Source organism: Micropterus salmoides, unplaced genomic scaffold (genome assembly GCF_014851395.1).
Source record: "Micropterus salmoides isolate LMB-PRFRI ecotype aquatic unplaced genomic scaffold, ASM1485139v1 Ms_hic_scaffold_12, whole genome shotgun sequence".
Taxonomy (NCBI): domain Eukaryota; kingdom Metazoa; phylum Chordata; class Actinopteri; order Centrarchiformes; family Centrarchidae; genus Micropterus; species Micropterus salmoides.
Genome location: NW_024040263.1, coordinates 23,919,881 through 23,942,098, shown reverse-complemented (window position 1 = coordinate 23,942,098; position 22,218 = coordinate 23,919,881). Strand labels below are relative to the sequence as shown.

Below are 22,218 nucleotides of genomic sequence, written 5' to 3'. Positions count from 1 at the left end.
ACACACAGGGCAGAAGAGGCATATTCAGGGATGGAGAGAACCCAGTGCACTGCAACTTAAGAAAATACAAGCAAATAAAGAAAACATCCTCACCACTCTGACAGCACTATGGCACATTTAGAAAAAGAACCACTCTGCAAAAACAGAAATGCTGCAAGTTGCACATCAATGGCACCGAGTTACCACACAAACAAGGTTTCCAGGCAACACAAAAAAAATTATGTCTGTGTGTTATTTTGTGTAAAGATTATTCCCAAAAGATGTCCAGAGTGCGTACATGAAAAACACATACATTTATTTTTAGCCCCTTCAACCCTGAAAGGGTCATTCTATACTAAAACAAAAGAATTTTTAATCAATAAAATGTTTTACTTTGAGTATTGCTCCTATCAAACACAGTAAAGACTGTTTCTCGCACTTGTCATATTTCATTATTGTCAGAATAACTGGATAGTTCGGCTGCATGAGAAAAGTGGATACGTGCACGATGTCTCGCCTCTGTATGATGTGTTGAATCGTGAGCCAGTTCACCTCGAGCTCTGTTCATCAGAAATAGCAAATACAGCAGCTGTTCTAAAAGCCATCACTGCATGTAAGAGTGTTTTAACAGTAACCTGTGCTATATATTCTGTCATGGCACCCAAACTGATTACCTCAAACTTTTATAGTAGTGGTAATAAAATTTTTGAGTAAACCTTAACTTAGTTATTATACATTTGTAAAAAACATTTAATTTCTGCATGATAAATTACATTGATTCACTGATGCTTATTAAAATTAAATTCCACCAATTCTTTACTCAATAAATGTAATTGTGCACAATGTATACTCTGAGGGAAATCTACTCAAAAAAATGTACTGTGCTAGACTCAAATATTAATGTATACTCACACAACAAAATTACTAATAGTCAACTTGAAATTTACAAAATGCCCATTTTCAGATAGTAGTCCTCACAAATATAAATACCACTCCATTATTACAATTCAAGTTCCCTTTAGTAGTATCAAAACCTTAAACATCTGTCATTCCTACATTTAACAGACACAAAATAAGGCACATCTTGCATAAAGCTCAGCAACAATTTTGATTTTTTTTTTGCAGTAATGTTGGACATTCTCTATTTCCAGATTCTTAATGAGATGTTTTTGTGTTAAGTGATAACTTGAATCTCTTGAGCTAAATAAAATTTCCTTTTACTACTTACTTTACTGTGTTTTGTGGAAAAAGCGACTATGTATAATTTTATTCCATTAGCAGCACTTTTACTTGAATAATATAAAATGGAGCTTTAAATGTGGAGTTTTATGGAATCATAAGCAAATAAAGACAGCTAATAAAGATTGTTTAAAATAAGAAGTCCACACTATGCAAATTTTTAAGTCAGGTAGACGAGATAATGGAACAATATCATGGTTTCTTTAGGTTTCACCTGGTCATATTTAAGACTTTTTAAGACCTTTTTAAGACCATTATGAATGAAATCTAAAACCTATATCACGACCTAAAAAAAGAAACACACAAAGGAAATGCAGTCACAAAATTACTTGCAGAGTAAATCAATGTATTCAAATTAGGTTTGAGTGATGTCTTCAAAATTGGCATCAGACGATGTCAACAATGAAACACTGGTATAGTACCGATGAAATTGATAAGCTACGTAATTAAAAAGCTGGCATGCGGTACACCTGCTGACGTGAAAAATGGATCACGTAGATCTGGAGAACCGTCACCTTATCGTGGTGGAGAGGTTTGCGTGCCCCGGTGAGCCTGGAGGCTGTGTTGTCTGGATCCTAGTGCTCCTGGTAGGGTCTCCCAAGGCAAAGTGGTTCCAGGTGAGGGGTCAGACTGAGAATGGTTCATTAAGACACCTGATGAAAAAACGAGGAAGAGGAGAAGAGACCCTGTCCGGAGGAAGCCCGGGGCCCCCGTCTGGAGCCAGGCCCAGAGGGAGGGCTCCCCGGCGAGCGCCTGGTGGCCGGGTTTGCCACGGATCCCAGCCAGGCATAGCCTGAAAAAGCAACGTGGCACCCCCCTCTCCATCCTTTGGACCCACCATCCATAGGAAGAACCACGGGGGTCGGGTGCGCTGCCACATGGGTGGTGGTGAAGGTCAGGGGCCTCGATGGACGAGACCCAGGCAGCAGAGGCTGGCTCTGGGGACGTGGAACTTGAAGATGGAGCGCTACCAGTTAGATCTGGTGGGGCTGACCTACACGCACAGTCTCGGTTCTGGAACCGTACTCCTTGATAGGTTATGGACACTATTCTTCTCTGGAGTTGCTCAGGGTGTGAGGTGCCAGGCAGGTGTGGGGATACTCACAAGCCCCCGGCTGAGCGCCGCTGCATTGGAGTTCACTCCAGTGAACGAGAGGGTCGCCTCCCTACGCCTTCGGGTACTAGGGGGGAAAACTCTGACTGTTGTTTGTGCATATGCACCAAACAGCAGTTCAGAGTATTCAGCCTTCTTGGAGACCCTGAATGGAGTTCTGTATGGGGCTCCTGTAGGGGACTCCATAGTTCTGCTGGGAGACTTCAACGCGCATGTGGGCAATGATGGAGAAACCTGGAAAGGCGTGATTGGGAGGAACGGCCCCCCTGATCTGAACCTGAGTGGGTGTTTGTTGTTAGACTTCTGTGCTAGTCATGGATTGTCTATAACGAACACCATGTTCGAACATAAGGATGCTCATAAGTGTGCGTGGTACCAGAGCACCCTAGGCCGAAGATTGATGATCGATTTTGTAATCGTTTCATCTGATTTGAGGCCGCATGTTTCGGACACTCGGGTGAAGAAAGGGGCGGAGCTGTCAATTAATCACCACCTGGTGGTGAGTTGGGTCAGGGGGTGGGGGAAGACTCTGGACAGACCCGGTTAGCCCAAACAATTAGTGCGAGTGAACTGGGAACGTCTGGAGGAGGCCCCTGTCTGTGAGATCTTCAACTCAAACCTCTGGCAGAGCTTTTCTGGCTGGTTGGGGACATTGAACATGAGTGGGCAATGTTCAATATGTATATTTAGCTATTTAAAATTCTCATACATTTCTGAGAAAACTGTAGCTCTATTACAGCATTAAATATAAACATTTTTCACAGTAGGATCTGTTAAAAGCTGTATAAAAGCTTATAGATGGTTGAATGACTCCTTTATGGTTCTTAAACTATTTAGTACCTGACTGAAATTCTGCCTCAACCCTGTTCAGACCAAAAATGGCACTGTTGAGAAAAAAAACACAAGGGTCTGTGTTGGTGTGGGAATGTTGCTTCAGATATTTAGCATCAGATAGATGCTAAATGATGCAATATTATACAATTAGTCTTGTTTAAAATATATTTGATTGGCTAACTCAGTTCTCAGTAGCCACATAATCTTTCATTTTGATGCAGCAAAACCTAAGTTAGGTTAAAGAAATTTGCAGGATGACCCTGCATTTTCTTTTCTTGTCAGTGCAGTGGTCCATGCCCATTTCACAGGTAAAAATTATATTCTTTTTGCCATATAGTCAGCCATCCTGCTTAAAACAAGTAATTGATGCATTATGTTTTTCTGTCAAGGCCCAAGTTGGAAACCATTAATCTGCATACATTTATGTGTTTGCAGGTGTTTGTTGAGTTCATCGCTTTACAAATGTTGAACCTATGCAGCCAATTCTACTGCAAACTTGAGAGATACACACCACAACTGATTTCCCTGTACAGGCAGAAGGCCAATAGAGCAGAGGCCCTGCAGAGATCCTCAGGATTTATGACCTTCAGGTGAGTTTAAGATAACCTATGGCGTAGCAACAATGTTGATCACATAATGGTCAGTCAATATAGATTGGGACCTCTGTACTATAATAGTGAAATTTATTATGATATTGTCTAGAGATGACTAGGAGGATAGAGCCATCTACTTTCAATTGTCATTTCTCATTAGGGATCCAAGCAGCGAAGCTATTGGTTTTGTTCTGAATCTTCTTCTTCTTCTTCTTTTTCTCCGCTGAAAGTGTTTGGGCAGCAAAAACTGCTGGACGAAAACTCACCAAAATTGGCACGTAGGTTGCAAATTCCACCCACTACTCAGGCAAAAAAAATGGCCCTCATAGACCTCATGGTGGCGCTATAACAATCAACTTGCAATTATCTCAATTAACTTGTTTAGAGTCAATCTTCTTTCATTATTTTAATCTCTGGATTCAGCTGGAGCTTTGCTCCAGTGGTCTTCAGCTCTAAAAATGTCAATTATATGACTTTTTATCACTTTTCTCTAAAACCTATTTTTGAAAACTCGTCCCAGACGGTTTCGCCAATCGACCTGAAACTTTGGTGGGATTATCTACGGCATCGCTGATCAAACTTTATCAAAACAATTTTGATACGTCAATCCATTTTTTCTTCTTAAATTTTTACTTTTGTGTATTTATATGGAAGCATATAGGGGACTAAATTTAAATTATCATGCAAACTTGAAAATGAAAATGTAATCCCACAATAACATTATTATTTTCCACATACGTATGTGTTATTTAGGTAAAAATTTTAATGAAAATGCAATCTATAGTGGACTTTATTCAAATGCTATGAGTGAAAGAGCGCCCCCAGTCTCTTGCATTTACATGTCCATGTGCTCATGTTCTTTTTAAGTCAAAATTAAGATTAAAATGCCATTTTCTAACCATGTGACAATGAAAATGAGAACAGCATTTGACATTGCATTTTCATCTACCATCACACAACACTAGGCTGTAACTTCACAACCAAATGAAATCTATCAACCAAACAGCTCAAGGATGGATCTATACCGACTTCAAACTTTTTTTTGAACACTTGCCTGTTGAACTTGGCGTTAGCATATTCTGCAGCTAATGTGACTGCAGGAGGGCCAAAATCCCTCCTGCAGTGTGTGCAAACCTGGTGAAAAACTACAGGAAACGTTTGACCTCTGTAATTGCAAACAAAGGCTACTGTACCAAATATTAACATTGATTTTCTCAGGTGTTCAAATACTTATTTGCAGCTGTATCATACAAATAAATAGTTGAAAAATCATACATTGTGATTTCTGGATTTTTTTTTTTTTTAGATTATGTCTCTCACAGTGGACATGCACCTACGATGACAATTTCAGACCCCTCCATGATTTCTAAGTGGGAGAACTTGCAAAATAGCAGGGTGTACTGTACAAACCCATTCTCATTCAGGGATATACTTCACATTACTGCAATACTAGTATTAGTGACAATACCGCAGCTCCGTCACAGTTAATGTTATAGGAACAGTCTGTCTGTCTGTCATATCAACCATAGCTGTAATAGTTACAGCTATGAACAGTGCAAAACCGTTATCATAACTACACACTTGAGATGAATTTGGACTAAGGTTAAACTGTAAGTGTTTCCTACAAACAAGCCAGCAGAGGCGTTTCCTGCCAGGCTGACAGAAGACAACCGAGGACTCCTCACTCCTCCTCAAGTACAGTTTTATACTTAGCTGTTGAACTCATGTTAATACTGCTATTAACAATGTTCGTTTCTTTGTGTATTTTTCTGTAACATAAAGTAGACGTTATTTCCCACTTTTACCACAAGAGGGAGTACACTGTTTAGTGAGTCATTTTAGGAGCAGTCGCAACACTGTAAGGTTAGTACTTTGCTGTAATGTGAGTCAGACCATGTGCTGGCAACAATCTACCGATCTGCTTGCGTATGTTGCAGGTAGTCCATTTCTTAACTAAAACATCCTCTTCTGAATTCCAGAAAGCAAACGAGAAATACTTAGTTTGAGTTTAAATAGAAACGCTGGCACTCCGGTTGGTGCTGCTGCAGCGCACTGGCTGTCACTCAGGCTTGCCTGGGCCTCTTTCACTCAGGAGGTTGGTTTGAAAGTAACAGTGACTCTTTCGTGTTTTACAGATCATCTGAGTGATCTGATAAAACTCATGTCTGAGGTGTTTCTGGACCCACCAGACTGGAGTCTGTCATGCTTCAGTCAAGCAAAGGCCTGAAGACAACACAGCGGCCAGCAGCATCAGCAAAATCTAAGCATCCCCAGGAAGACACATCATGACGACCACTGTGTCCCGGAAGGGACATGATCTGGACAGTTTCTGTAAATGTTATGGCTTTGCTACTTTGTGCATTTTAAATACCCAAATTAAATTTTCATTTCATTGGCCATGAATAAAGTGCTTTGTTTTTGAGGTTTTGGTCATTTTGTACTATTACGGGACCTGCGGTATTACAAAGATATCATGTTATCACAAAGTGTTTATGAAAAACATTTACTAATAGTAGTGAATGAGTCTGTAAGCAAGACAAGACATTTTCTTATTTCACAAACTTTATTATATGTTGACAGATCACAATATAAATTATGTCAAATGATCTCAAACTGAATCTGCATCTGAAAAATTTTAAACCATATGGCAATAATTATCTGACAAATAACTTGTATAAATAAAAAGTATACAGTATGCACAACATTTTCTTTTTAACTCTGTTTTGGATCAAATGCCACCAAAATAATTCACAACACACCCAAAACCGACAGAATGATGCGTGATTTTTATTCATAATTTTCTCACCAACATCTTGACAGTTGTAAGCGTTTTAAGTTTAAACTGACAAAACTATCGGGGTCTGGCACTTGTGACATCACTACCTCAAGTTGTGAGAAAGTGCAGACACAGCCTCTAACCAGTAGCTCAGTCAGTAAGTCACCTACTTCAAATCCCCAGGTGAGCCAGTCAGACATGCTGAAAATGGGGGTGTTTAGATCATAGCGAGTTTAAGGTCTCTGTTTTATTTGGATCCCTATCAGTTTCTTCTCATTTTTCTCTGCTAAAAAGAGTTTTTGCAGCTTAAACTTGAAAAAAACAAAATGTCGCAGGTGTGTTGAACATTTCACCCAGTAGTCAGGTACATATAATGACGCTCTCTGATCTCAAGGCGATGCTTTAAAAATCCAGTATGCATTTCCCCAATTATCTAGTCCAAATTCTTTCATCATTTTAATCTCTGAAGTCGTCTGCGTATGTTCTTCTCTGTCTCATTTTTTGCGTTTTTTGCGACTGGCTTGGATCCCGATCATTGCCGCTCGCGGCTATATTTTGCATTTATTTTTTTAAAGTTTTCTGGTACATGGGTGTAACAGGGTAGACCTGTATCAGCCAATTTTGAGTGCAGTGGTAGTGTGAGGCGTGAGCACTTAGAGTGAGTGTGTATTTGGTGGGTGTGGTTTTGCACTTGGGTTAATTGCATGGGTATGGACTAATGGCAGACAGGTGTGCTTGGGCATGACATCCATCTGCAAACTATTTAACCAGCCACACACTAGGCTCAAGGGTCTTCTGTTTGTCTCCTGTGTGCAGGTACAGAGTGATTTTGACTGTCTTCTTCCCTGGGGGTAACTCTTGTTATGTGGGCTGGTGGTAGTGTCTGTATGGGATGGTTTATAAATTGATGATGTTCACGGTCTTCTGTTAGTGTGCGGGTGTGCTGAGGCTGCTGATTCTCTGCAAGAGTGTGGTACACGGCTGGGTCGTGGTCTGGGGAGCTGCCAGTGTAGAGCCACCGCTACTTAGTAGAGTCACCAGAGGCCCAAGCAGTGAGGCTACAACCGACCAGCCTGTGACCAACAGCAGACCCGTCCCTGTTGTGTTTGGCTTTGCCCACGCAGGAAGACGAAGTTGAACACACCCAGCCACGACGAACTGCAGTTCCGTTTAACTAACAGTTTCCCCTATTTGGACTCTCTTTTGAACTATCTTAGCCTCAGTCTTGTTTTAACCCTTTGCATGTCTATTTTATACAAATAAATTTGGAGGTTATATTTTGTACAGCGTGTTTAATTGTTGCCCGCTTATTTTATACACTGGTTGGTCAATTGGGAACTAGTTTGGGGGTGTTACATGAACACTTTAAAAGCAATTTACAAGCTTATTTTTAAATTCTTGGGCTGCCCTGAACACACAACACAAAACAGAAAATCCTCAATTTTGCTCAGATTTTATGTGCTGAGCACAACTTTTTAGTTTTCTATCCGTCCAAGAGACCATAGATGGACCATGATCAGTCGCCATATGGTCTACTGACAGTTGCAGGGACACAAACCAAGAGAGATGTAATATAGGCCTGCAGTTGTTACCGCAGAATTGTGGGTGAAAAAGTTCAAAACGCGAGCTGTGCAGTTTTGTAAAACATATGGCTGAAAGTTGGACAGACAGCAGCCTGTATGCATCTGTCGCTGTATGATACAGCAAGAAATAAACTGAAAAGTGCGGTGCAAGCTGGAGTGTGTGTAGCATTGTGCGGGACAGAACTGTAGGTGTTTGTGCGTATCTCCACATCCCAAAATTGAAAACTGAATACCAACCCAATGAAGTCGAATATTTGGGTCCAGCCCTACTGCACTGGCCTCCAAATCTCTTCTATTGTCATGTTTAAGGTTATAGTTAGCTTCTATTTCTCACCCATTGTTTGAGTGACTGTGTTTATTATTTGACTTGTCTTTTAGTAGTTGCAGCTGGATGGATTTGTTGTTATTGCTATCAATATTATTATTTTAGAATTACTGGTTTATTATTGGTAGAACTGTTACAATTTATGGCTTGATGTAATATAAAAACCTTTGATTGGTCCGTTTCAAAACTACAACGGAAAATGTGATTTGTGAAACCAGGAAGCAGCATAGTGTCTTCACCAAGCAGGAACCTCCAGGTTTCAAAATCAAAATTTTAAGGCCTTAAAAAGTCTTAAATTCGCTGAAGTTTGTGTTCTAGGTCTTAAATAATTTCTTCAGCTATGGGGAAGTGTAAGGTTATCGCTTCTTGGATGGAAAAACAGATCTTAGGGCTTAAAACCAGTCTCTAGCAACGCATTTGAAGCCTACTGTCGCTGCTTAATGAATGAGCACCGCTATTAAAATTTCACATGATCGTTACTGATTATCAGTGAGCTACACTCAACACATGGCTGCCTCCCTCTCCTCGTTCTTCAAATGACGAGCGAATGTGAGGGAGGGAGGGGCAGAAAGTCACAGTGAAAGTTAGGGGAGGATAAGATCAGCATTAAGTTGTTACAGCTCTGTCCTCTACTGAACATCTTGACAGTTAAATTCAAAAGAGGACCGTGTTGACCACGGAGGAGCTGAGGTTAGTAACGTTAAAGCAAATTAGGGATGCAAACTAACGTTAGTCCTTTTAAGCTAATGAGGAGATTATTCTTTTGGATTTTGAATCCGATTTTGAATTTAAATGCTTGTAGTAATACAGAAGGGAGGTGGTTCTCATGTTGCCTAATATTTATGTTAATGCAGCTTGGTGCTGCGCAATGATGTAAAATCATTGTGGAGAGCATCAAACTAACCAAATGGATTTTCCCAGATCTAATGGTTATAATTCAACTCCAGTAAAACTATTTAGCAAGTTTAGCTTGTGGGGTGTAGTTTAGTATTGTCTCCTGTCTGCTCCCCCTGAGTTTATCCATCAGCAGTAGGTTAAGTTTTATAAAGTCGCCAAAAAGACACAGAACTCTTTTTTTCTTCTGGATTTTCACGTCAGCAGGTCCACTGCATGCCACCTTGTTAATTACATAGCTTATCAATGTCATCGTCCATCCCGGTGTTTCATTGTTGACATTGCTCAACCCTAATTTGAATACACTGATTTACAAATTTTGTGACTGCATTTCCTTTGTGCATTTCTTTTTTTTAAGTCGTGATATAGGTTTTAAATCTTATTCATAATGGTCTTAAAAAGGTCTTAAAAAGTCTTAAATTTGACCAGGTGAAACCTGAAGAAACTAAGATATCGTTCCATTATCTCGTCTACCTGACTTAAAAATTTGCATAGCGTGGACTCCTTATTTTAAACAACCTTTGTTAGCTGTTTTTATTTGCTTATGATTCCATAAAACTCCACATTTAAAGCTCCCTTTTATATTATTTAAGTGAAAGTGCTGTTGTCGCTTTTTCCACAAAACACAGTAAGTAGTAAAAGGAAACTTTATGTAGCTCAAGAGATTCAAGTTATCACTTAACAGGACGTAACCTGAAAATACAGATTGTTCAATATTATTGCAAAAATGAATGAAAACAAATTGTTGATCGAAATTGTTGCTGTTTAATTATCCGATCAAGCAGGCAATTACTTGTCTATTGAGCTTTATGCAAGATGTGCCTTATTTTGTGTCTGTTAAATGTAGAAATGTGAGAAGATGATACTAATAAAGAGAACTTGAATTGTAATAATGGAGTTATATTTGTATTTTTGAGGACTACTATCTGAAAATGGACATTTTGTAAAATTTTAAGTTTACTAGTAGTAATTTTGTATTAGAGTTGAAATTAGTATTTGAGTCTAGCACAGTACATTTTTTTAGTAGATTTCCCTTAGAGTACAAGTTGTGCACAATTAAATTTATTGAATAAAGAATTAGTGGAATTTAATTTTAAGAAGCATCAGTGAATCAATGTAATTTAGTATGCGGAAGTTAAAGGTTTTTGAAAAATGTATTATATTTAAATTAAGGTTTACTCAATATTAATACTACTTAAAAAGTAGTAGCTTTCTCACATCCACACACCTAAGGGCTGTTTCACAAAAGCAGAATTTAGAAATCCAGGATAAGAGATAATGCTAGGCTTCACCTGTGTGATCAGTGCATCCTGGCTTTATCAGTTTCACAAAGGCAAAACCAGGTTCAGAAGGTGCGACTATGTCAAGCAGGGTGTAAATAATTCAGATAAATGCGCGTCAACAACTTTCTTCAAGAGACCACACGGTCGATCACAGATTCATTGATGCTGAAATGGAAAAGACGTATGCAGCATACTTTATTCGCTGTAAAATATACATATATAGATATATATATATATATATATATATATATATGTCACTTTGTGTTGAAAAGTAGTGGGGACATAAGGGCTCAGATTAGGAGTGTGAAGATACACCTTTTAATGATTTAACCCCATTTTGAAGAAATATTCAATGCTGAGATACTGTATGAGTGGGGAGTCTGGTGGTCCTTCCCCAGACATTTTTGAGCATTAAACACTTAACACTTCTGACTTCTGGAGAAATATTCTGCATCAATTTATGGTGGAAATTTCTTTATTTATATTAAAACAAAACACAAAATTCAGCTGGCAGGTGACCGTTCAATATACAGTATAAAAATATAATGCAGCAATCAGCAGCTTGTTCTTTTAGCTTAAGTTACTTTTTTTGGACAATGCACATGTTTACATTACTTTGCATGTTTTCTTATTGTGCAAATAAACCTTTCTTAAAGCATTTTCAGTTATTGTATAATACAATATATATATGTGTGTGTGTGTGTATAAAAAATACATTTTGTATTGCAAGCAACATTTTTAGAAAATGTTTTTAAAAAGTGTATATGTATAGTAGGCCTGGGCAGAGAGGCTGGAGGTGTGTCAATTTTGTGTGAAAATGGTGTACTTGTTTAGTCAATATGGATAATAAGTCAGTGATGTGGTGCTCATAGAAAATACTGGATCATATTTGTAACTTGACCCTGAGGCTGTAGTCTGACAGTCTGCCAATGTAGTAAGTATTACCTGAAGGACATCCACAGGTGAACAATTCCTGCTGTGCTAATTAATAAGTGTTTTACAAACTATCATGTCTGAACTGCACACACTTGAAAAATTTCACAAAATAAAATATCAATAAAAACCCTGGCAGGACTTGGACTTAGATATGGAGATAAAAGAGGTAGGCCTACTGAGGAAACTGGAAATCCAGCAACTAGAAAAGGAAGTGATCATTGCAATGCACACTGTAAGCATGACTGTAACACAATGTAATAATCATTGTTTTCTCCAAAGCTCGCAGCAGATGATCCGAGGGAGAGAAAAAAAAAGGTCAAAAATCATTGTGGTGTCCTCTCCCTGTTGTTTAATGAATATCTAAACATGATAGAAAAGACTTTTACTGTCTGAGTGTCTTTTTGTAAAAGTCAAAATGTCTCTGTCAACCTGTGTTGGTTCCCTGCTCACCACATCAACGTGTAACTGGTCATTAAGGACTGATGGCCAGTCAGCTGGATCCACTGGAGCAGTAGAAACTGGAGAGACAGGTGTGGTGGTACCACGATGGTACTGCTCTCCACTGTGAAACAAACTGGACGAACTTCAGCTTCTGGTGGGGGGAAAAAAGAGACTTTCATTCATCTTCTGTTCTGTGCTTCACAGAGACCTGGCTGTCTGAACTGATACCGGACTCCACGCTGCAGCTGGCAGGCTTCCAACTGTACAGAGCGGACCGCGACACAGAACTCTCCGGCAAAACAAAAGGTGGAGGTGTCTGTTTTTATATTAACAATGGCTGGTGTAGCAGCGTTACAGTGATTCAGCAGCACTGTTCTCCTAATCTGGAATTTCTTATCATTAACTGTAAACCGTTTTACTACCCCCGTGAGTTTGCTTCATTCACTCTGGTTGGTGTTTACATCTCGGCACGCAAACGTTCAGGATGCCCAGGGCATTCTGGCCGACCGGATACTGTGTGTGGAGCAGACAAACCTGGACTCCCTTGTTATTGTTCTCGGTGACTTAAACAGGGGAAATCTCAGCCAAGAACTCCCCAAACAGACAGTTTATAAAGTGTCCAACCAGAGAGGGGAACACTTTGGATCACTGCTACACCACAGTTAGCAATGCCTATCACGCAGTCACACACGCTCAACTGGGATCACGTGATGGTCCATCTGATTCCTGCTTACAGGTAAAAAGCTTTGTAAACCTGTAGTGAGGACATCAAAGAAGTGGACTAGTGAAGCTGTTGAGGACCTCCAGGTTTTCAGGACTGCTACCAACAATATGGATGAGTTTACAGAGGCTGTGACGTCCTACATCAGCTTCTGTGAAGACAGCTGCATTCCAACACGGACCAGGGTGAGTTATAACAATGACAAACCCTGGTTCACAGCTAAGCTCAGACAGCTGAGGTTGGAAAAGGAGGAGGCATTTAGGAGTGGTGACACCTCAAGGCTGCGTTCTTTCCCCCCCTTCTCTTCTCCCTGTACACCAACAACTGCACCTCCAGTCACCAGTCTGCCAAGCTCCTGAAGTTTGTGGATGACACCACCCTCATTGGGCTCATCTCAGGTGGGATAAGTCCGCCTACAGGTGGGAGATCGACCATCTAGTGACCTGGTGCAGCCAGAACAGTCTGTGGAGATGGTCGTGGACTTCAGAAAGAGCACAGCCCCACCCTCCACCATCATCCTGTGTGATTCCCCAGTCACCACTGTGGACCTCAAGTGGAAGCTGAACATCACCTCCATCACCAAGAAGGCCCAATGATGTGCAAATAAACCTAACAATGATGGTGCACTTCTACACCGCCATCATTGAGTCCATCCTCACCTCCTCCATCACCATCTGGTACGCTGCTGCCACTGCCAGGGACAAGGGTAGGCTGCAGCGTATCATTCGCTCTGCAGAGAAGGTGATTGGCTGCAATCTTCCTCCTCTTCTGGACCTGTACGCCTCGAGGACTCTGAGGCGAGCAGGAAAGATTGCAGCTGACCCCTCCCACCCCGGACACAAACTGTTTCAGACTTTCCCCTCAGGCAGGAGGCTGCAGTCCATCAGGACCAAAACCTCTCGCCACAAAAACAGCTTCTTCCCATCTGCAACTAGCCTCATTTACAAGGCCTGTGTCCCCCACTGACACTCCCCCCTTGCAAATGATACAAATGTCTCTGCACATGTAAATACCGTTTCATCTCGTGTCGGGCTCAGACCTGGCACATTGCACATATTTGTTGTTGATTGTTGATCTTTGTTGTTGTATATTTATATGTACACAATATTCTCTTCCGTTGCGTTACTTCTGCACGGCACAGACCCAGAATAATGCACATGTATATATCAGTAACATTGTTCTTCCATTCCATATTTATATATTTCTACATTTATTTATGTTGGCTGTATGTTTGTCTACGTGTAGCACCTTATCACCACAGCAAATTCCTCGTATGTGTAAAGCACTACTTGGCAATACAGCTCCTTCTGATCAAGCCTGACAGACCCAGCATAGCGAGTGATGTCGGTGATGTCACAGGGTCGATCAGGGTCAGGAGTCACAGGTCACAGCTGATTTTCCATAGTATATAACTAAATTAAATAACCAATATGCTTTTATGGTGCATATTATAGAGAGCTGTCTCTCATTTTATTTTACGTTTCGTTTTTCAGTGATTTTTTTTTCCACCACTAGTGATTGTAGGGGCCCTCTGCTGGCCACGGGGCCCTATGCCATCGCAAAGGTCGCTTAGTATGAGGGACGAAAAATTACATATCTATAAATGAATGAATAAATGCAGAAATAAATTAAAATTAAATATATTTTTGTAATAAAAAAAGCCTATATTTCTGTATTTATTTCTGTTTCTGTATTTATTTATGCATTTCTACATGCATTTATTTCTGTATTTCCACATTTCAACATTTATTAATGCCTGTAACATTTATTTTTCCCTGCGCCTGTATGCTAATAGAGTGGTGTCAACATTAGGCTGAAGCAGGATTGATTAGCTGGGGGTTGCCTCGCAAACCAGACAGAAGCAAGTGATTCATCTACATGACACAAGCCAGCTACACAGTAGATTCCTTTAGTCAAACATATTCATTGTCAAAGTACATGGATTCTTCCATTGTTATTGCACCATTTACTTATTCTGTCAAAATAGGACGTTAACTCCGTCCATACAGCAGCCACTTAGCCTCTCTTCCAGTCTTCTTAAAACACACACACACACACACTTCTCATTCATAATTTCCCTTTGAAGAGTAAATTATTTTACTGCAGCTGAATTTAATAGAAAAACGGACATCTGTGGGAACTGGACTACAATTTGAGCTTCGTGGGGTTCTGTAGTATATTGGACGTTACCGGCGGGGATTAATAAATAAATAAATAAATAATAGAAGCCTGGACGGAGACTTCATTGATCATTACGTGGTCAACACTTTCTCTCATACACACAGAAGCACACTACTTGCATGGGTCTTGGCATGTTCCATCAAAATATCTACCGCTATCAATATTTATACATCTAAATCACACAAATTAGGATATGCCAACAGTGGCTATAGTGAGGAGTAGTTTCTTTCTGGGAATAACTGTTTATATAACCGTGTGTGTTAAATCTCTCCCTGCTCCAAAACAGCTGATTCAAACTAAACTCTCCTGAAGCTGCTTCAATCAGCTGTGTTGAAACAGGGAGAGATTAAATCATGCAGGACATGGGGTAACTTTCTCCAGGAGAGGGATGGGAAACACTGTCGTAGTACATAAACTTCAGCTCAACTAAGATCAATTCGTACAGTCAGCAAAGTCTTTGCACACTGTGCAAAAGTGTGAAAAAGCTACACCGAACGGTCTAAACGATATATATCTTTATTTAATCTTCTTTTGGACAAATAACTAACCTGAGCGTCGTCAAACATGTTTAGACAAATGCAAACTTATGCCCTTGCAAAACGAACACACAGTAGCTTCATACAGTAGGAGTAGTTTACGTTATCCAAAGGGGAAAAAAGCTAATCCTGCTACTTCAGGAGCTAATGCTAGCCACCGTTGGCGTAGAACGACAAATAACCCAACATACGCACGTGTAACAATCTGAAATTTGTGTGATTTAGATGTACAATATTGACAGCGGTAACGTTAGCTATTTTGACGCCGAACATATGCATTCAGACTTTACTCAGTGTTTTGGATAATGCTAACCAGTAGTGATGGCAGTGCGACACTGAAGCTTCGATACACGCTTCAAACCCCTGGACTACAATCCTATTGAACCACTGCTTCAAAGCTTGCTTTGGTACGAAAAAAGCAGCAACTGCTTCACTTACTGAATGAATCACCGACTGGTTCGCGGTCCAATCACGTGATTCTCTGGCACTGCCTCGAAAGCTTTGAGTGTTTGTGCACCCAATCTAACACATTCACCCCCTGTCATAGTTACACAAGCACATCCAACCTGTGCCATATTTCCCAGCACTCTCTCCTCAATAACAAAATACATGCGTTCATCAAGCTTTATTTGAACATGATGTTCAGTCTTAATGTGTGTGCATCAAAGAATTTTCAAAGTAAATATACTTTAAATCCAAGGGTGATTAAAGCAAAGATGCTTTATAACTAATGGTCTTTTCTACAAAAGTAAAGTAGTTTCTCCAGCACTGCTCATCGAGGGGCGTGCGTGTATATAATTAAAAGCGTCGTGTCCACCAGCTAACCTGTCTAATTTGCCTGCAGCCTTGAACTTCACCAGGAGAGGTCACTGTAACTGAAGCTTCGAGTACTCAACCCATTTTCGAAACAATTGGCTCAGGTGGTTCAGTGCATCACGAGAGCTTCATTTGCCCATCACTAATAACCGGTCACCTACCGTTGTCGCGATGTGTAGAGTAGCGAAACAACCTAGAATGCATCACGTTACGTCCTGTGCGTCAAAACCATGTGACACCCCTTCGCACATGAGAGATGTAACCGTATTGCTTAGATTATAAACTCTCAGCAGTCTAAAAAAAACTATTCGGCCATCAGTGACGCTGTGTTGGTGTTTGACAGGAGAGCCTCATAGGTGGGCTGATTAACTTAATCAGTGACGATCCGAGTGAGACAAACACACTGAGTCATGACACTTTTTGTTGGTGCAGCTCTGCAGATACCAGAATTACGGTGTTTCTGCCGTTGTTCTACGTCATTAAACCACGGTTATGCTGCGCGATCATGCGCAGTAGACGCTGGTGCCAACAGGAAGTGGCCCTGTAGTATTTTATTGGTCCAAAACTGGCTTCACTGCTCTCCATTCAAATCAGCGGGGTGGCTTCGTCCAGTAATAGACTGTCTATGGTTGGACCCCTCTTGTTTACTTACACCATGTGTAAGTGTTGTTTAATTTTTACTCTGTTAATCGTATGTTGTTTTCAGTTATTTAATATCTTTATTTAAAAGTATCTATTTGTTTATTTGTTTATGTTAGCATGCCTTGTAAATATGTTAGTTCAATAATGTAAAAAATATATATATAATTAACGGACCAAGCTAGCAGCTTTAGCTTTACCTAAGTGCGCGCTCGTTGCTACGGACGCCTAGCTCGTCGTCACTAACGGGAACAACAGGAAACTACTTCCGGGTGAAGAAAGCAACCGGGTATCCACGTGAATTATCAAAGGTTACAAAGTAAGTAAATTGCTTCAGTTTACGTTTCACCATATATTGTGCAACTATAGCAAAATGGTGTCACTGCCTGGCTGCCTGATTAGTTTGTTTCTCCATCGATTTAACCTGTTAGCTGCGATTTTAGCGGCTGTTAGCTAGTTAGCATAGTTTACCAAGAGTGTGCTCTGAATAAACTTGTTCATTCAAGTGTTGCTTTTGCCGTGTTATCACTCTTTTAACATCCTGAGGTGTCGTAACTCAACATGTCTTCGTTCAGGTGTTAGCTCATTTATCGACAGTGGGCCTGAAAGCATGTTCATCTGAACCTGAAGACATTTTGTGCGTTTTATGTTTCAGACGGATTCCGATGAGGACGTGATCTTTGTTTCTTCAAAGTGTGCACTTAAATCCAATGAGATCACCTTGGACCAGGTACTGATTTCAGATATCCAAGTTTGAATCAGGATAATTTGTGCTGACCGATGAACACATGCTAGGTAGAATAATTATCCAGGATTGAAACACAAGTTATTGGACACACTTTACATGACCATGCATGCAGATCCTACGGTGTGACCGTGTGCTTAACAGTAACACAAATTAAGCGTGAGTAGTCCACAACTGAGGATAATCAGTAGAACCTGCAGCAGAGCTTGAATTGGCAGACACAAGCAGAATGATACATGAATACAAGGTGTGAAAAACAACTTTGCAGATAGATGAAATATTAATTGACTCCAATGCACTCTGTGTTTGTTCTGCTCTGTTCCCTGCAGGCGAAGCGACTGGCCCTGCAAAGAGACATTGATCAGCAGTCCCAGCCCAAGCAGTTAGCCAAACCTTTGGTAGGTGTTAGTTGCTCTATTGCACACTTGCACAAACACATTGTCAATGAGCCTGGTTTTGCAATTTAATATATTATCAATAGGTATTGTCTTGCAGTAATTGTATTTCTCTCACCAGACAAGCCAAAGGTCTGTTGCTGTGGAGAGGCCACTGGAAATGGTGAAAATGAAGATGGAGGGTGAGGAGAATGTTGTAAAGAAGGAGAAGAAACTCAAGATAGGACAAGTCTCTCTGCTTGAAAACAGAAACAGTACTGTTGATGATGGGAGCCTAGCAAAGGTGAAAAAGGAAAAGAAGAAGAGTAAAAAGGTTGATACAATTATCATAGAAGATGAGTCGTGTGATGGAGGTGGTGAAAAGGAAGAGAAGAGGAAAAAGAAGAGGAAGATTGTCACTGAAACTCTGAATGATGCAGATGAGCCTGATGCTAAGAATGGAAATGACGAGAAAGTCCGCAAAAAGAAGAAGCAGCAGCAGCTGGCTGAACATCAAGTGGAAACTGCACTGAGTGCAGTAAAAGAAGAAGAAATGGGAAAGAATCAGAGGAAGAAAGTTAAAAAAAAGTCTGTACAAATGAAACCAGAAAATAAAACGATAGAAAAAGATGAGGAGGAAGAACAGCAAGCTGGAAAGGATAAACTGTCAAAGAAAGCCAAGAAGACGAAAAACTATATTTTAGTTGAAAGCTCAGAAGAGACTGAGGAGCAAGTTAAAGAAAAAAAGAAGAAGAAAAAGACTGAAAAGGAAGCAACTGAAGGCACAGATGAAACAACAAAAAAGAAAAATAAAGCCAAAACAAAAGTGGCTGAGAATGATGTGAAGTTAGAAACATCAGAGGGAGAGACTGGTGCGGTTGAAGAGGTAAAAGTGAAAAAGAACAAAAAGAAAGAAGCCAAAAGGGTGAAAGTTGGAAATGAAGAACCTCAGATCAAAGGCAACAACAAAAGTAGCAAAGTGGAGAAACACACTATGCTCAACAAGAAAGACAAATCCACAGAGAGTGAAATTGTTATCATAGACGAAAGGAAGACTGAGCTAAAGAAAAAAGGGAAAACAGACAAGAGTAGAAAAGCTTCTGTGGAGGTCAGCGAAGTAGAGGACACAGTGCCAAAGAAGAAGAAAAGGAAAAACAGAGAGAAGGATGAGCCGTTTATGCTCAAATGTGAAGAAGTTGAGGTGCAGAGTACAGAAACTCTTGTCACAGTAGCTGGGGACTCAACAAGCAAGAAAAGCAAAAGGAAGAAGAGCTCCATTAAGGTGGAAACACAAGCGGAGAATGTGAGTTTTGAAACTAGTGCAAAAAAGAAGACGAAAAAGAAGATGATTAAAGAAGAGGTGGAAGACCAACATGTAAGTGTGTGTCTGAGGCCAATGACGCTGCGTCGTTTTCTTTTTTTTTTTTTTTTTGCCTGGCAGTGAACCTCGTTTGTGATTTGTTGTGTTTCAGGAATCACCCCAAGTGGACGTGGTCTTCTTGTCAGAAAAAACTGGAAACTCTGATGAGGTCACTATCAACCAGGTAAACACGGCTCTCATCCATCACCTTTTTAAGTGTGACATTTATGTTGGCCGTTAATGTAGTTTGACATTTTGGGAAGGGAGTTGGGTGAGAACATTGATACCACTCATGTCTGTATGTTAAATATGAAGCCACTGCAAGCAGCCAGCCAATGGTACTTTTCATACAACGTTTTATTTTTTCAAATAACTCTGTAAGGTGCTGGTAAAAAAAATGGTATGTCTTGTTTAATTTGCTTAATGAAGTGGATTTTGGTTTGTCATAGGAACGAAGACAGGCTTTACAAATGGAGATTGACCAGGCCTCTCAACCTCAAAAACCAGCCAAACCTACGGTAAGTATTAGATAAGAAAACTATGGAGATCCCCTTTGGCTTCTTTCATTGAATGGGTACTCCAGTATTTAGTATTACACTTTCATGAAACTGAGGACTCAGGCCTATTTAAAAATAAATAAATAAATAAAAAGAACTGGCAAAATTGATATAGTAGAGGCAGAGATCCTAATTTTTAGTCCCTATTGCAGGTGAAGCTAAAAAAACACTTGATTTCCCATAATGCAATTCAATAGCATATTTTTTTTCTAAAGAAATTCTAAAAATCATTAAATTGTGTAGGGTTAGGGAGAGTTGCATGTCCTCTGTAGATACAAGGATTTAAAATATATTTATATTATTTTCACATTATCGTCAACATTAGTAGTGTTGCTAGTGGGACTTGCCAAAAGTTGGAGAGAAAAATCTGTGGAGCTACTATCCAATCATAAGGATTCATCAAAGTAACAAGTCATAGCCACAGCACTCCTTGTGATGGGTAAACTGAGCTTGATGTATAAAATCAGTGGAGAGCTCCTTAATAATCCATGTATGATTCGTTCTTTCATTATTACGTTTCAAAATCACATTGGAAAAACAAGTTGTGGTTTTTCTGATTTAAAATAGAAAATGGAAAAATACAGTAAACAAAAAACTGTAAACAAAAAAAAACAGACATCTGTAGAGGAGAGCGGAGCACAACCTACACGTGCGCCTGTTGTTTGCAACAGCTGTGGTCTGCATCGGGCTATATACAGTCTACAGTCGGGCTTCATCCAACCAGAGAGAATGATCAGTGTCCGCAGCGCACCAGGTCGCTCCCGCAACCTCCTCTCCCTCGCCCTGTAGCCTACACTCCAGCGCCCCGCTCCCTAACCGGTAGACCTAATATGCGTTGTGCTGCCAGTGGAACCGGCGCACTGGACAGACAGTGGTCGTTCCCTCTGGCTGGATGACGTTCGATGCTCCTGTTTTACGTATAGCCTAATTCATGTGCCTACTGCAGCTGGAGGCTCTCCGCAGTGCCGCGAAACTTTCTAAATTCTTCCATCTCACGAAGAATATAAAGGTCAGGTGGAAACCGCGTAGAGAAGCTGAACAAAAATTACCCAAACCTTTTAATCCGTGTATGATTCGTTAATATACAGCTCGCCGATTTAACTAGTAACAGTTCATGTTTGCTGTCTACCATTGGATGTACTCACAGCTATCATTGAATTAATTTGATACTGAAGAAATCTTAAAAACCAGAGGATTCTTGGGCAACGTCTGAGGGGTTTCTGTTCCTGTCCCAGTTGCTAGTTAGTTATAAACTGAACAGTGAGCCTCCTGTTTTTCCTACTTAAAAAACCCACCTGGGTTGATGTTCAAGCTCATCTTAATTACATTTAATCAGGCACTGTCATCGCCCAAGTATATATCTGCTGCAGGTTTATTAAGTGTAACACACAAAGCTACACTAAATGGACACATTAAAAATCAAAATAAATATTTTTTACAAGAGCTAATATTTGTCCCCACTGTCTCTGTTCCTCAGGGTTTCGGTCAGTGGAGCACCGCCCAGTTCGATAGCTCTGACCAGCAGCAGAAGTTCCTCCGGTTGATGGGCGGCTTCAAAAAGGGTTTTCAGCCAGCTACGGGGAGCACTGGAGGAGCAAATATGGCCTTGGGGAAGGAAGCACAGCAGCAGTTGCAGCAAGGGCTTCTGGGAGAGTTTGAACGAGCTCACTCGCGCAGAGTGGACTTCAGTAACAGGGGGGCAGGACTTGGGTTTGCTGCACCATCCAATAAGAAGTTCTCCATTGACATAAATACACGTCGATCAGTTCGCTTTGATGACTGAGCTTCGAGTGTTTGGAGGGGTAATATTTGTATATTTGAGATGTGTATATGTTTGTAAAGGTTTTTTTTGTATGTGTAGTTTTAACTGTAGACTCGGACAATGAACTGTTTGCTCAGGTTCACTGGAAAATCCACATCCCACAACAGACTACTATTATAACACCTTGTACATAAATGAATATCAGAGAATGGACACAGTGCCATTTGTACATACTGTATATTAAACATCCTGCTGCTCAAGGAACTGGACTGATTTTGTAACTGAGAATCTGTGTGTCATGGGATTTTCATTAGGTCTCTGTTCACACTTTGTTAGTTCTGCAGGGGAAAATTAACAATTTTATTTTTGATTTATTGTTTAAGCCACTGTTGCATCTCCATACTGCTGCTTTTGTCCAACCAGCAACCCAAAAACACTTCATCAAAAATGACAAAGGAAAATTGCAAGTCCAGCAGACGTCTGACATTTTTGTTTGGCAATTAATTATTTTTCGATAGAGTAATCATTGC

At 40.3% G+C, this 22,218-nt stretch overlaps 1 protein-coding gene and 1 long non-coding RNA gene across 4 annotated transcripts; both read left to right on the top strand.

Annotated features, from left to right (window-relative positions):
- The first annotated feature begins 7,184 nt into the window (after window positions 1-7,184).
- LOC119899525 lies at window positions 7,185-7,819 on the top strand. The gene is made up of 2 exons (XR_005443868.1): window positions 7,185-7,351; window positions 7,467-7,819. It is a non-coding gene; the product is annotated as an uncharacterized LOC119899525 (long non-coding RNA).
- Window positions 7,820-16,982: 9,163 nt separating this feature from the next.
- knop1 (lysine-rich nucleolar protein 1) lies at window positions 16,983-21,952 on the top strand. 3 transcript variants are annotated; one of them, XM_038714075.1, is made up of 7 exons: window positions 16,983-17,209; window positions 17,546-17,620; window positions 17,965-18,033; window positions 18,152-19,384; window positions 19,482-19,553; window positions 19,819-19,887; window positions 21,404-21,952. In XM_038714075.1, the coding sequence occupies exons 4-7, from the start codon at window positions 18,191-18,193 to the stop codon at window positions 21,707-21,709; spliced, it is 1,641 nt and encodes a 546-aa protein (XP_038570003.1). In that variant the 5' UTR covers window positions 16,983-17,209; window positions 17,546-17,620; window positions 17,965-18,033; window positions 18,152-18,190; the 3' UTR covers window positions 21,710-21,952. The 3 variants fall into 3 exon arrangements, with proteins under 3 accessions (XP_038570003.1, XP_038570004.1, XP_038570002.1); XM_038714076.1 differs by lacking the exon at window positions 16,983-17,209 and adding an exon at window positions 17,251-17,436; XM_038714074.1 differs by lacking the exon at window positions 16,983-17,209 and having other exon boundaries at window positions 17,251-17,620.
- Window positions 21,953-22,218: the final 266 nt, after the last annotated feature.

What these genes read in the sequence shown, in the direction of transcription:
- knop1 (XM_038714074.1), top strand. Translation starts at nt 17,537, where the DNA reads ATGTTTCAGACGGATTCCGATGAGGACGTGATCTTTGTTTCTTCAAAG. An exon ending in ATGAGATCACCTTGGACCAG is followed by an intron (nt 17,621 to 17,964) that starts GTACTGATTTCA and finishes TGTTCCCTGCAG; the next exon opens with GCGAAGCGACTGGCCCTGCA. An exon ending in AAAAACCAGCCAAACCTACG is followed by an intron (nt 19,888 to 21,403) that starts GTAAGTATTAGA and finishes TCTGTTCCTCAG; the next exon opens with GGTTTCGGTCAGTGGAGCAC.